This window comes from Geotrypetes seraphini, chromosome 7 (assembly GCF_902459505.1).
Source record: "Geotrypetes seraphini chromosome 7, aGeoSer1.1, whole genome shotgun sequence".
Lineage (NCBI taxonomy): Eukaryota > Metazoa > Chordata > Amphibia > Gymnophiona > Dermophiidae > Geotrypetes > Geotrypetes seraphini.
Genome location: NC_047090.1, coordinates 184,833,285 through 184,848,334, shown reverse-complemented (window position 1 = coordinate 184,848,334; position 15,050 = coordinate 184,833,285). Strand labels below are relative to the sequence as shown.

Here is a 15,050-nt window from a genome sequence, read left to right as displayed (position 1 = left end):
CAGAATCTTTATCTTATCAAATAGTCATCCTTGGTATGGATGCTATGATGGATACTTAAGAGTTCAGTTATTGGTAAACTATGTAACCATTAAAATCAATACTATATACTCGAAATACAACTTGAGCCGAACACAAGTCGAGGCCCCCATTTCCTCCCCCACCAAGAAGAAAAATGGTTGACTCAAACGTAAGTCTGGCGGCTTAATATTGAAGGGCCCTGCCCTGTCATGCTCTGCACCCAGCCCCCCTTCCTGCCCCATCCTCTTGTCTGCTCTGCCGATGCCTGGTTGTTCAGAGGTGCAGCAGGCAGGAGCGAGCTTTCCGTGCTCCTGCCCTGCTGCTAACCCAGTCAGTGGTGGCTGCCACGAGATCAGGTTTCTTTAGCCACTGAGCAGAATCGAGCGGCCTCTTAACTGGCTCCTGTGAATTTTCAAGCCAGTCAAGAAGCTGCTTGGTGCTGTTAAGCGGCTGAAGAAACCTTGATCTCACAGCAGCCACCATTGACCAGGTTAGCAGTGGGGCAGGAGTGCAGAAAGCTCGCTCCTGCCTGCTGCACCTCTGGACCACCAGGGATCAGCAGAGGAAGACAGGACAAGGAGGGGGGGGGGGCAGGGTGTAGAGCCTGGTGGCGGCCTACAATAATTCTGGAACGGGGGTGCGGGCCCGAATATAAACCGGGATCCCCATTTTTGGGCCAATTTTTGGCCCCAAAATCCCAGTTTATATTTGCTTATATACGGTAATTGGAAAAATTTTTCAAAACTGGATTACAACAACTGGTGGAATATGTTGCTTTTATGTTAAATATGAAAAAATATTTGCAGTTAAATGTGGCAATTTGGGGAAATTTATGAAAATTTTGGGGTATTTACATAAATGTTGATTAAATATTTGTATTATGTTAGGATAGTATGTTATTATTGCAACAATCCAGGACTAACTCATTGTATTTGTTTTATTTTGTTGTATTGCTCTTTAAAATTTGAATAAATTGTTTTTATGAAAAAAAACCACCACCCCAAAACTGACCACTATGACCATCAGGCCATTCCAAAAGGAACACGTCCCAATTCTTAGATTTTAGACTCGTGTGCAGTAAGAAAAATGTATACAGAGTGATTTTTAACCAGTAAATTCAGTACAGAAATTAAGACGACACAGCAGCTACACACAGACACCCCCCCCCTCTTGGAGGTTTCATTCTTTTCACGTCAGAGTCACTTTAAAAGAGAAGGTTCACGCTTCAAAATGAAGGCAGCTGCTTGTCAAGCCACACTGAACAACCTGTTCAAGCAGATAATCTGTTAGGACACCCTGAAGATTTCTCCTACAGTAGGAAATCCATCTAAAGGTTGACCAAGTCTGGCTTACTCTTTCTTTTGGGCCTTTTTACTGCTCTGATTCAGCATTTTCATTCCTAGCTGGTAGAGATCTTCTGCTTCCTCCATTTGTCTTCTCTTCTGTGCCTGTTCTTCCGCTAAAATATAAAGTAAAAAGAATAAAACAAGCATAGATTTAGGGCTCCTTTTGCAAAGGTGCGTTAGGGCCTTAACACACTAAAATGCAGCACACTAGCCACTACTGCCTCTTGAGCATTGAAAGTTTTAAAATGAAGAATTAAAAAAAAACAAAAAAAACAAAAAGAACAGGACACAACAACAACAACAACAACAAAAAAAAGACAGAAAAGCCTGCACTTATAGTACCCTGGGCTCCGATTTTGAAATATCTCAGAAGCTCCAGGAACAAGAGTATAATGACTTCTGTGATCTAACCCAGCTAGGACTTAAGTAGAACTAATAAGAAAAAAAAAAGAAGTTAAGACTAAAAGTAACAAAGGATTCATTTAACCCCCCTTCAACATTCAATTTTACTGAAATCATCCCAGTCTAAATGTCTAATCTTCTGCCAAAACTCCCATCACTCCTGCTGGTCAACTCTAAAAGAATGGGGTCTTTGCCAAAAGTGAACACTCAAGGTTTGAGCTGCCTGTTTGTAGGAGTCGGCACATGACAGGCCTTGAGTACGTGTCTGCTAAAGGACCTGGGCTGATCATGTTCTCTTCGCTTTAGGGCTGAAGACTGACAGCCTAATGGATGGGCCAACCCTGTCAATGTGGGTCATGTAATTTAGATTTTAGCAAAGTCTTGGACACTTTCTACATAGGTATCTAATAAACTGAGTGACCTCGGTATGGATCCCAAAGTGAAAGACTGGTTCAGGGAAAGGTGAGAGAGATGAGTGGTAAAGTTCACTCTGAGGAAAGGGATGTTACCAGTGGTGTGCAGCAAGATTTGGTTTGGACCTATTAACATTTTTGTAAGGGATATCTGGTAATGCTTGTACCAAAACCAAACGCATTGTACCATTTTTGTAAGTGCTATCCAGTAATGTGTACCAAAATCTGCAATAGGGTACACACCCCTGAAGGTGGGTACGATAGGAAGGACCTAGTGAAGCTTGAAGAAAGGGTCAGAATTGGGCAGTTAAGATTTAATGTTAAGAGATGCAGGGCAATGGATTTGAATTGTAAAAACTGGAGGAAACGGTACAGTTTTTGAGTGTGTGTGTGTGAGGGGGAGAAGGTGAAGAACTTATACACAATAGAGAAGCGTGACTTGGGTGTGATCATATGTGATGATCTTAAGGTACTAAACAGGTAGAAAAGTGAAATGGATGCTTGGGTACATAGGGAAAGGAATGGTCAGTAGAAAATGGTACCCCGTTAAGACTCTAGTGAGATCTCATTTAGTAGGTTGTGTAGAATTCTGGAGGCCACACCTTCAAAAAGATATAAACAGGATGGAGTCCATCCAGAGGACAGCTACTGAAATGGTAGGTGGTCTTCGTCTTAAAGCGTATGGGGACAGACAAAGATCTCAATATGTATAACTTTGGAGGAAAGGCAGGAGAGAGGAGCTATGATAGAGATGTTTGAATTCTTATGTGACAAATTAATAGCAGGCAAGTCTCTTTCAACTGAAAGGAAGCTCAGGAATGAGGAGGCATAGGATGAAGGTGAAAGCTCAGGTTCAAAAAGTAACCTCAGAAAATACTTTTTCATGGAATATGTGGAATGGCTACCTGGTGGAGGTGGCCGAGACGAAAAACATTATCTGAAGTCAGGAAAGTTTGGGACAAGTCCATTAGATCTCTAAGGGAGAGGGAGCGATGGTAGATGCATGGTTAGGCAGGCTAGATAGACAAATTAAATCAGATGAAGACCATATGGCTGATGTTTTCTCCATTTCTAATTGGACATCTGCTGAAACTATACAGTCCTAAAGACAAACACCTCTCTATACCTCTTGTACAAAGCCTCTGTGCTAATGGATTTTAAGCTTGTAACGGGAGCCTAGACAAGGCACTTACTTTCACAGAACCCCCATTTTTCATCCTGCTTGTAATCATACGTTGTTGCACACCAGAGGCGGCCATCCTCTCGCCCATCCACTGTACACTCTCGATATTCCTGCTCCAGGAAAAGGAAGGGGAAATGGCATGTTTCACCATCTGCCGTGCCTCCAATAGCAATCAAAGCTGTGACAGCAAAAAGAACAGCTTTATGGAGTTTCAAGTAAAAATATGTCTTACTTGTTACATCTATTGTGTATACAAAAGACTGATTAAGAATGAATCTTTTGCACTTGTGGATCCTGCAGTCTCCATTTTGTATCCATCTTATATACTAAGAGGTTGATATTCAAAGCTATTTCATTGGCCAGAACCTGCTTCTTAAACATAGGAGTCATGAGGGAGAGATGTCACCAGCTCAAGCATGGGTCAAATAGAAGAAACTATTGATAGTTGCAACAGTTGAGTCAATAGTGCTTCTCCTGTTTGACCCATGCTTGAGCTGGTGATCTCTCTCTCAACTCCTGTGGGTTTTTTGTTTTTAAAAATTTTTTTTAAAAAAATTTATAACATTTTATTGAATGAATCAAATATACAATAATATAATACAAAGAAATATTCATTACAATTAGATTCACAATAATATTTCCATACATATTTCTATCATTCCTCCAAAATATATTTCCATATGACTTAATCCATTTTTTTCTACACCTCCTCCCCTTGATCCCTTCCCCCCTCATTCTTTTTATTTCAATTTATAACACCATATTTAAGGAATTAAGCAAATAATTTAAATTCCCATACATATTACTATCATCCCTCCTTCCAGAATGGAAGGTGACAAATATCAGGTATTGGAATGCAATGAAAGTTTCCAAAGCTTCAATGTAAAATATTAAGAATCATACTGTGTGCTCTAGAGCACAGTTCTTCAACCACCGGTCTGCGGACTGGTGCCGGTCCGCAAAAAAATCTTGCCGGTCCGCAAAGGATTTGGGTTCCTGACGCAGCAAAAGGTGCCGGCGTCAACTGACATGCAACTTCCTGTTGCCGTCGCTATGCCGGCACTCCTGCCTTCCACCACCGACTCCTGCCGCATCTGTCTCCTGCTCCAGCCTTTGTCTCCGCACCCCCAGACAAGCAGGGGCAGCTCTGTGTGCTTTTAACTTCGGCCCACAGCTGCCCCTAAGCAGTATTTTAGCGCGGTTTCATGAGGCAGCTGAAACCGCGCTAAAATACTGCTTAGGGGCAGCTGTGTGCCGAAGTTAAAAGCACACAGAGCTGCCGCTAGCCTACATAGAGGAAACATTTGCTGGAGAGGGAAGGGAGTAGGGGTGCTCCTGGACAAGAGAGGGGAAGGGGCTACTGATGACAGGGGATAAGGGAAAGTTACTGTTACAGGAGTAAAGTTACTGGAGTAAAGTTACTGTTAGATAAGAGGAGGAGGAAAGGGAGAAGGAGTACTCCTGGACAAGGGAGGGGAAGGGGATACTGCTGACAGGGGAGAAGGGGAAGGGACGAGAATTACTGTTGGATAAGGGGAGGAAGAAAGGTAGAAGGTACTGCTGGACAGGTGAGGAGGAACATTGGAAGGAAACAGCTGGCAAGGGAGATTAGAGGAGGGGAAGGAGTCAGGATGGAAAGGAGAGATCAGATGAGGGAAAGGAGAGAGACAGAGGAATGACAAAGTAGAGAGAGATTGATGCTGGGAAGGGGGGGCAGATGAAAAATAAGGAAAGAGGGACAAAGATGCTGGTGTAGGAGAGAGGGGCATAGAAAGAACGCAGATACCATATGGGAGGGGGAGGGGTAGAGGGCAGACAGTGGATGGAAGAGGCAGAGGCTGGATTGAAGAGACAGAGGGCAGACGCTGGATGGAAGAGAGTGAAAAGACGATGAAAGCAGAAACCAGAGACGACAAAAGGTAGAAAAAAATAAATTTTATTTCTATCTTGTGATTAGAATATATCAGATTTAAAATATGTATCCTCCTAGATCTGATTTTAGACATAACTGGGGAGTGCAAAGCCCAGGCAGTGCGTCTTTAGCTTCCATCTGGCTTAGGGCTCTCTCTGACCAGTAGGCAGTTGCCCTAGTTGCACTCCCCCTAACACCATTCCTGCAATATGTGACTATGGTATTCTGTTAGCATGATATTTGTGTAGCATTCTGTAATAATTTGGCTTATTCAGTTTTCTTGATAGTAGAGGGGATATATGTGAAGGGGAAGGGAGAAGGGGGTTTTGTTGATCCTTGCCCTATATTATTTATATTTATAAAATGACAATTGTACAGAATATTGTTTCTTTTTATACTTTAATAAAATATGTTCAATATAAAATCATAAATATTTGAGGCTTGTGCAGATGGGATCAGATGGTTAACGGGACCGAGCTCACGGGGCTGCAATGGGGTTTTTAAAAATTTCAGTCTTATTAGTTTGCCGGTCTACAAAATAATTATTTTATTTCCACCGGTCCATAGGTGTAAAAAGGTTGAAGAACACTGCTCTAGAGGAAAGATTTTGAATATAGGGGTCCCAGATTTTCAAAAAGAGATGAATTCATCTAGGAAATCTACGAACCTCCCACACCTCAAATGAAAGTAACCAATGGAGTTGGTTCCTCCAATGCCACTAACTAAGTGGATCTTTCTGTAACTAATATTGCAAATTACATTTGTGACCAATCATGCATGCCTTTTGAAATAAAATGCATCTTTCTTGTCCAAATACCCCACAAGCAGCAGCTTTACCAAATAACACCCCCCTTGCAACACTCCTGTGTTTATTCTGCTTCTTTTGTCGTAGATGTCTCTTGGGCTTTACTCCAGCGTCAGAAATGGCTTCTTGCCAGTTAACTTGTTTAAGGACTAAATGCTCATTTTCAGCAGCACTTTTACAGATTGCCTTTTACACGATGCTGAATGCTGGAGAGAAGCAAGGGTGGTCTGAATAGTGTCAATATTTTATCCATGCTTTGGATAAAATATGGACAGATAGAAAGCTGTCAAAGGTTATCTAGATCAGTGGTTCCCAACTCTGTCCTAGAGGACCACCAGGCCAATTGGGTTTTCAGGCTAGTCCTAATGAACATGCATGAAGCAGATTTGCATGCCAATCCATTATATGCAAATCTCTCTCATGCATATTCATTAGGGCTAGCCTGAAAACCCAATTGGCCTGGTGGTTCTCCAGGACCGGGTTGGGAACCACTTATCTAGATAGCTGACTGAATATTGCCACTATGGCTAGTGATAGAACTTATCTGACTACTCAGACACCTGCTACTATCTGGAGAGTGGTGCTTAATATCTGGATTTTTTTTTCTGAGTGTTGCAGCCAGCGCAAAAGAAAAAACAAAAACACAAAAAACCCCATGAGGTATTTCAAACTGACACTGTACTAAAAAGACGAAGGCAACCCCCTTTTGAAGATAAAGTTATTTTCCTTTCAGAGGTAGTACACAATACCTTGACAGTTTCCTTCCCTACGACATGCAGGCAATTTATTGTAGTTGTTAAACAATATATTTATGTTTTAAAGACTTGCTATACCGGTTTTCCTGTCATGGAGGTCAAAAGAGTTTACAGATCAAAACAAAATGATTCATAAAGGAAGCTGTACCACTGAAAATAGGAAAGAGAAAACTCATTCAAAAGATAAGAATACACCTGCTCAAGAAGCAGACCCCACATTCACACACCAGAGCCAGGACGTGGACTTTGCTTTCTTTCTTTCTTTCTTTTTTTTTTAAAGACTTTTCTTTTTGGCTCCTAGATGTGGAACAGAGTGCCAAGTAGACTCATCTGTGTGAGCCGAGGCTGGGAATGCTAAAACGAGGGGAGTCGAGTGCTATGACCATCCTTGATTTACTACTTCCAACATAAAGGTTCTATTGCCTAATAGTGTGCCCGATTCAGGAAAAAAAATTTTGATTCAGCTTACTGAATCGATTTTTCGATTCGATTTTCCTGCCCAATTGGGTGGTTTTTTCAAACATCCTGGTGGGTTTATTTTATAGCCTCTTCACCCCCTTTGCCCTCTCCTACCCACACTGGTCCTGTGGTATAAACAAACAAAAAATACTTTTCCTCTCTCTGTTAAATCCCAGCTCACATTCGCGGTCTAACACCAGCTCTGGAAGGATACACATTTCAAATCTGACATTGTAATCACAAAACAGAAAATAAAATTATTTGTCCTACCTTTTGTTGTCTGGGCATTTTTCAAATCATGTTGGTCCCAGGCTCTGGTTGTCTTCTGATCAGGCTCTCCTTTCTCTGTGCTAACCATCCATCTTCCATCTCTGTCCTCCCCTTCTGTTTCCCTTTCCTCCCCCGGAGATCTGGCATCTTTCCTTTTTTTCCATTTACATCTACAGCTGCACCGATGGACCCTAACATCCACAGATCCACCATCTTCCCTTTCTCAACTACCCTTTCATCCAGTTGGGTCCAGCATCCAGCATCTCTCTTCTGTGTCCCTGTCTGTATTCTCCATTTCAGTAGGGTCCCCCTTGTGTCCCTGTTCCTATGCTCCCTCCATGCCTAGCATCTTATTTCTGTTTCATGCCTCTCCCCATATCCAGCTTCTTTCTTTCTTCCTTACCTCCTGTATCCCCTTCCCCAGGTACAGGCTTTCTCCTATCTCTCCTGTCATCCTGCACCCTGCCCACCTACTTTGAAGCAGTATCTGTCCCTCTTGTCCCCTTCCCCTTGTGGTCTTGCATTTCTCTCTTCATTAATCCAGGAGCTCTCTTCTGCTTTCCTCCTCCTTTTTGGTTTGGTCTCTCTTCCTTTCACTTCACCCCCAGGTCTGGCATCTTCCCTCCCCTCTTACTCCTTCCTCCTCCTCCCTCTGCACAGGCCTGCCCCTCCCCCCCAAGCCTGCATGTTCTCCCAGCTTCCCTGCTTTTACTTTAAGCTAATACGGCAGCCTGCAGATCGCTGGTGCTATAGCGATCCCTGCTGCGATCCTGACCCTGATGTCAGACGAGGGGCAGGACCACAGCAGAGAGAACATGCCACTGAGGACAATGGCAGCTGCAGGGATCGTTATAGCACCAGAGATCCTGCAGGCTGCTGTATTAGCTTATGGTAAGAGTGGGGAAGCTGGGGGAACATGCAGGCCTTTCCGACTGACCCTCCCCCCTCAAGCAGGAGCAGCAACAGATGGCCAACAAGAGGCAGCGCTGCTGCTCCTGCTTTAGGAAGGCACGGGGGGGGGGAGAAGGGTCAGTCATCGAATTGGGAGGCTGATTTTTTAAAAAACTGAATAGATTCAAATCACCTGATTCGAATTGTGAATTGGGCAGCTCTACTGCCTAATCAAGTGTAGTTGGTTGAACACTCTACCCCTCCCCCCCCTGGAGAAGCTCTCTCTCATTTCCCCTTTCAGCTGACCAAGTTAAAGTGCTGCTTAACTATTTCTGCAAAGCATACTATATGTGCTGAAGTCCACGTGCCCAGCTTGATTTTATTCCCAAATAGATTTTCAAAAGTAATTATTGGAATACATCCTCTTAAAAATAATAACTAACAAAAGGCTTCTGTAAAGCCGAACAGGAAGCACTTTGAACTCTCTCCATCACAAACTGCCATATAATTTGCAAACTACTGATGACGAGGAGGGGGGGGAAGGGAGAGTCCCAGGGCTGAGGTGCCTGGATTTGGCCTAGCACCAAATATCTCGTGAAAGTTCTGCCCACAGCCGTCAGTGTTAAAAAAACACACAAAAAACCCCCAGAGTGAACCGAGTATCCCCCATTAGATATAGCACCTGTAAAGTTGATTCGCTGAAACTGAAATAGTTCTGCTGGGAATATATATTTTCTGTTTCTGAAGACATATTTCAAAAGTATCAATTTCGGTCATCTGTTCTAGTACTGTACTTAGTGTGAAAAATCCAAGAGAACTGTGTATAGATCTACAGCAGGTGTCCTGAACCATCAGGTTTTTATGCATGATAAGCGTGTGCAAACTTATCTCCATTCTATGGAAATCTATTTCATGCATATTCATTGAGGGCATCCTGAAAACATGGCTGGCTAGATGCGTCCTGAGGACTAGATTGAGAACCTCTGGTTTATAGGGTAGTGTTAAGAAGCAGCACTCATGTGGCATCTAGATATGTTAAGTCTTGACAAGGAATAAACCTTACTTGTAAGCTAAGGTGGGTCAGATATCTCAGATTTACTAATAATGCTTGACCTGGACCAGAGCACCTTCTTCTAGAGTTCATAAGGTGTACTTGAAAGTTTGTATTTTTAGAATCTGAATCTGTTGCACCCAATAGAGTGATAAAATTTCCTTACTTCTGCTATAACTTCTTGGTCATTGCATTTTTTTGGCATCCTAAGATCATCTCTCTAAACCAGGGGCGTCCAACCTTGGATAACTGAATCATTGATCCGGCAGGCTCATCTTGACCCTCTTTATGTTTGCAGCAACCTGAACCTGGAACGACCTTCCAGCACCCTTAACAGAACTTAATTATCTCACCTTTCGAAAACTACTTAAAACTTAACTATTTATTAAATACCTTTCTGTTCCGTAACTTGGCTTCTTGGAGTTTTTCTCTCCAATTTTTTAACTATTGTATTTCCTCTTCCTTCATCTATGTCTGTTATGTATGGTGATAATTGTTTGTTCATTCCTTTCCTTAGGTACTGAAGTTAGATTGTGAGCCTATCGGGACAGAGGGAAATTACTTAAAGTACTCGATTAGTTTTTTGGCCACTGTATGTGTCTAATTTTATTTGTTTTCTTGTAAACCACTTGGAAGCCAATGTGATGATTCAGCGGTATATAAATTCTGCGCTAGACTAAATCTCTTGGGTGGATGAATACAAATGAAAATGGATGGAGACGCCAACTAGTAATTAGAGCAGCAGATTATGAAATCAGAGATAGTAGGATTTGAAGCCCACCGATGCTCCTTGTGGCCTTGGGTAAGTCACTTAACTTTCCATTACCTCAATTGTAAGCCCTCTGGGGACAGGGAACTATCAATTGCACCTACATGCAACTTTCTGAAGTTTTCAGTCGGGACTGAAATTATACAATTAGTCATATTCTAAGGCCTATTGGAATGTGGGCAGGAATAACTGAGTCAGCTGGATGTTCCTGTTGGTCCTTTCTGTTAGTTACAAATGAAGAGCAAAATTATTAAGGTATCCTTTTTACTAAGCTGTGTTAAGCACTAACATGCAACATAACAGCAAAAAAAAAAAAAAAAAAATAGGAGTACTGTGGGACATGCTTGTCAGCCTAGCATTGCTAGCAGTCAGCATTTTCTGTTGGCCTAACCAATGTCAGCAGAGGCCTATGGGACATTATATCAATCTGACTCTGGAATGTTGATGCAGATAGACCCTACATGCTCCTGCACAGAAGTCACATACATTAAGCATCCAGCCAGACTGGATTGTTTATCAAGAAGATAGGCTACTTGAATGGGACAAAGAAGCCAGAGACTAACCCCATCTACCATTCCTGTAAGTGTTACACCTTCCTTTTCAATTAAACTAACCACTGATTCAAACAGTTTACAAATTATAACCAGAAAGATATTGGGAAATACAATAGTTTATTTTTAGAAAAAGATTCCAGCCTATAAAAGCCTCCTCTCTGCATCACCTCTCTCTCTCTGGAACCTGAAGATTTGACCATCACCCCCCTCTACCTCTCTCTCTTTCTTTGTCCTCACAGCACCTATTCAGGAAGCCATCTTTTCTCTCTCATTCACAAGAGCACAGAAGCAGTCTCTGAATCCACTCTGTATTTGTAAAGCTTATGTCTATTTCTTTCTGTACGTTTGTAACCCAGTATATGCTTGATGTATCTTTATAAATCTTGCCTTTCTGTACATTATATTCTTTATGCAACCACTCTTAGCTATGCTTGTCATTTGATTTCACTTCCTAATGAGAATCTTCTATGAGGGTATTGAACCCGGGGCCTGGCGGATTGTAAGGCTGCCACATTACATCATTGGAGCTTATTTGCTTCAACATTATCCCTCCAAAACTTTACACATTTGGGGGGGGCCAATGCTCATGGTTGTTTGTTTTTGTTTTTTAAATCTTTATTCATTTTAAAACCAGCATAAAGTGCAACATATAATCAATTAACTCAATAGACAGCACTCAATTCCTTCAAATGATACAATAAATACATAACCCCCCCTTTCCTAAAAGTGTAAAAGCATTTCATATAATGCAAATGATCAAGATAAAAAAAACCTTGCAATCAAATAATAAATTACACATCCCCCAACTATCCTGGATATGCAGAATCAAAGGGCTAAATCCAATAATCAATCCTTACAAAATTTTGTCAATGGGTCCCAAACATCCTTAAATTTCTTATAATGTCCCAATTGTATTGCTCTCATATGTTCAAATTTATAAGTTTGGCACAAGGATTCCCACCAAAAACTAGAGTTTAATCTAGCCCCATTTTTCCAGTTTTTCAGAATAAGCTTTATAGCGACTCCGTCATGATGAAAAGTAATTTATTGTCATGGGAAGTTATTGGACTTTTGGTCCTCATTAATGTGTCAAACAGCACTGTATCATACATCAATGCCACTGGAGCTTCCAGTATTCTATTGATTTGACTCCAAATGGATAGCCAAAATCTAAGTATCAAGAGACAAAAGAGCAGATGATCCAGTGTCCCTATATAGAGATGACAGTGCCAGCATCTATTTGAATTAGAACTATCTATTTTTTGTAATCTAACAGGGGTCCAAGAACTTCTATGTAACAAAAACACAAACAAGTTTGTCTCATAGATGCCGACGCTGTACATCTCATCCTCCAAGTCCAAATTTGTGGCCATTTGAGATGCAGAAATCTGCTGCTTTCTCACTGCTCCAAATGTCTAAGACTATTTTTTGGTTTCTTATTCATATAACCAGATATTAATTTATACCACTGGGCGGCCTGATGTCCTAACCTATGCTGTAGGCCATTAACTTTTCAATAGCTAAAGTTATCAAAAAGTGGAATTCAAGGCCAAAATCAGCAAGAGATAAACAGGTTTAACTCAAGTAGAAATATAAGCTCTTATAAACAGTCATCGCAGTGTAACCCTTTGAGTTTGGACAATGAGAGTGAGGGATTGGCACAACACAAATCAAGAGCAATGACTTTCTTGGGTTCCCCGAGGCAGCTACATGTGAAATATGGTTTATATTGGGACCTTTTGAAAACAAGTTAAATAATTTGTATAAAGAATGATATAAAAACTTCCACATATGGAGTTTTTCAATGCAGATATAAACAATTAAAAAATGCTGAGAGATCAAGTTTGTGCTTGCATGTATGAGTTTTATAATGTGTGCTCTCTGTGTTTCTTACTATGTATGTGTTTTTAGAACCTGCTTTATATAAAGTGGGATATAAATAAAAACCATAAATCATAATCAAGTGCAATGATTAACACTACTGGGCATGCAGATCTTATGAGTCAGTTCTGATACTGTTAATACAGTATTTGAACACAAAATCATGTAAACAATTTTTGGTTACTGCGTAGTAGGTTATATTTGGATATAAATATTTTAGGATAATTTGGTAACCAAATCCATTCTACCATCTGCTTATGGTGAGCATATATTGAGGAACAATTTTAATACCTGGTTTCTGAACTTCTTTATCATTTAAAACCTCATTTTCTGAATCAAAATTTTCTGAAGAACTTGACTCCTCCACGATCAGTGCCTCATGCTCCCCTTCATCAATCTCAAAGGTGACTTCCTCTACATGTAGAACTTCAGGTTCCTTGTCGTCTAGGAGTATCTGGCCTGCCACCACATGAGCTCCTGTTGGGTGTTCCAACGACTGCTCTTCTGAGGATATGGAAGACTGGAGAAAGAGGAAGCAAAAGGTTATTAAAAAAAAAAAAAAAAGTTTGTTACATCTCAGTTGTCCTCTTTCATATGACGACAATATACTTCACTTGGCTTCAAATGCCCATTTATGAACAGCTAGCAAAGAAGTGAAGACACTAAAGGAAAATCTCCTCAAAGGATATCCTGAGCTGTAATCCGTTTTAAATCAATGTCACTCCAAAAAGTACTGATCTCATTACAGAAGAACACACATGCTTTCACTGCATATAAAGACAAAGTAGAGAAGGTATAAATTTGTATGAAAGCAATTGTGTGTTCCTGGGAATTACTCTAGAAGCCTATTTTATGAAGGCAGATAGGCACTCTTATAAAATTACTGTACAGCATTAGAAGGGAACTTTATGGCAATGCGTGATCTTAATATTTTTGTATGGTCCATCGTTACACTAACAGTTATCCAAAACTAGCTGTAAAAAAATAAACAGGTCAATGAAGAGACAGACCTAGTTTGCAAGAACGGATTTATTTGGCGGCAAGGCTGTTGGCCCACCCAGCATATAAGCCTTCCAATTGGTCAAGAGCACTCTTAACTCACCTAGCACTTTGTGGGACTCCTGCTCAAATGGTGATGGGACAAAAGCATGCTGGACAAAGCCGCGCCGAGATTTCGGCACAGACAATTGCGCATCCAGCACGCTGCTTTAAAAGTTAATTTTAAAGAGCTCTGATGGGGGTTGTGGAGGGAAACCCCCCCCCCCCCCACTTTACTTAATACTGTTTGTGCTGCCGTTGGGGGGAGTGTGGGGGGTACAACCCCCCACATTATACAGAAAACAACTTTTTCCTAAAAAAAATAAGGAAAAAGTTAAGTTTCCTCTATAATGGGGGTTCCAACCCCAACTCCCCCCCCCAATGGCAGCGCAAACACTATTAAGTAAACTGGGGGAGGTTCCCCCCTCACACACCCCAGAGCTCTTTAAAATTAACTTTACCGGCGGCGCGCTGGAGTCTTGCGCCCAACTGTCTGGGTACAAATGGTGGCGCAGCTTTATCCGGCGCGCAAATGACTGCGATCCGCTCAAACACATACACTGTATGTGACAGAATTGCTCTTACAGATAACCCCAGTGTCTGGCCGAAAAGCACTACAGAAGTACTACTACAGTGGAACCTTGGTTTACGAGCATAATTCGATCCAGAAACATGCTCGTAAACCAAATTGCTCATATAACAAAGCACGTTTCCCCATAGGAAGTAAGGGAAACTCACTTTGATTGGTTCCACCTCCTTCCCCCCACCCCCGAGGCTACCGGTGCTGTTCCATTCCCCCCCTTGAGGCCACCGACACTGCTCCATATGCCTCCCCGCGATCCGGCATCCTCCCCCCCCTCCACCACGATCCTACATCCCCCCCCCCCAAGCATGGCAATGACATCCATTACCCTGACTGGGCACCAGCACCGGTGCCTGAAGATCCTCCTTCTTCTGGCGCGGCCTGGGCTGGGCGGTGCGTCGGAGATCCTCCCTCTTCTGGTCTGGTCTGGGCTGGACTGGCTTTGAGCATTTGCGCATGCTCAAAGCCTTCTGGTCTTGCTCTCTCCGAGATTCTCAGATTCAGAATCTCGGAGAGAGCGAGACCAGAAGGCTTTGAGCATGCGCAAATGCTCAAAGCCAGTCCATCCCAGACCAGAAGAGGGAGGATCTCCGACGCACCGCCCATCCCAGGCCGCGCCAGTAGAGGGAGGATCTTCAGGCACCAGCATTGGTGCCCAGTCGGGGTAAGGGATGTCATTGCCGTGCTCGGGGAGGGGGTGTATGTAGGATCGCGGGGGG

The 15,050-nt window shown here is 42.2% G+C and overlaps 1 protein-coding gene across 4 annotated transcripts in view; it reads right to left on the bottom strand.

The window, feature by feature from the left end:
* SEL1L (SEL1L adaptor subunit of ERAD E3 ubiquitin ligase) overlaps positions 1-15,050 on the bottom strand; it is a 117,189-nt gene that overhangs the window by 65,079 nt on the left and 37,060 nt on the right. For all 4 annotated transcript variants that reach the window (XM_033951805.1, XM_033951802.1, XM_033951804.1 and 1 more), the window contains exons 3-5: positions 13,002-13,230; positions 3,374-3,541; positions 1,373-1,478 (exon numbers count right to left, since the gene is read on the bottom strand). In XM_033951805.1, coding sequence (XP_033807696.1) covers positions 1,373-1,478; positions 3,374-3,541; positions 13,002-13,230 — 503 coding nt within the window. The remainder of the gene's footprint in view (positions 1-1,372; positions 1,479-3,373; positions 3,542-13,001; positions 13,231-15,050) is intronic.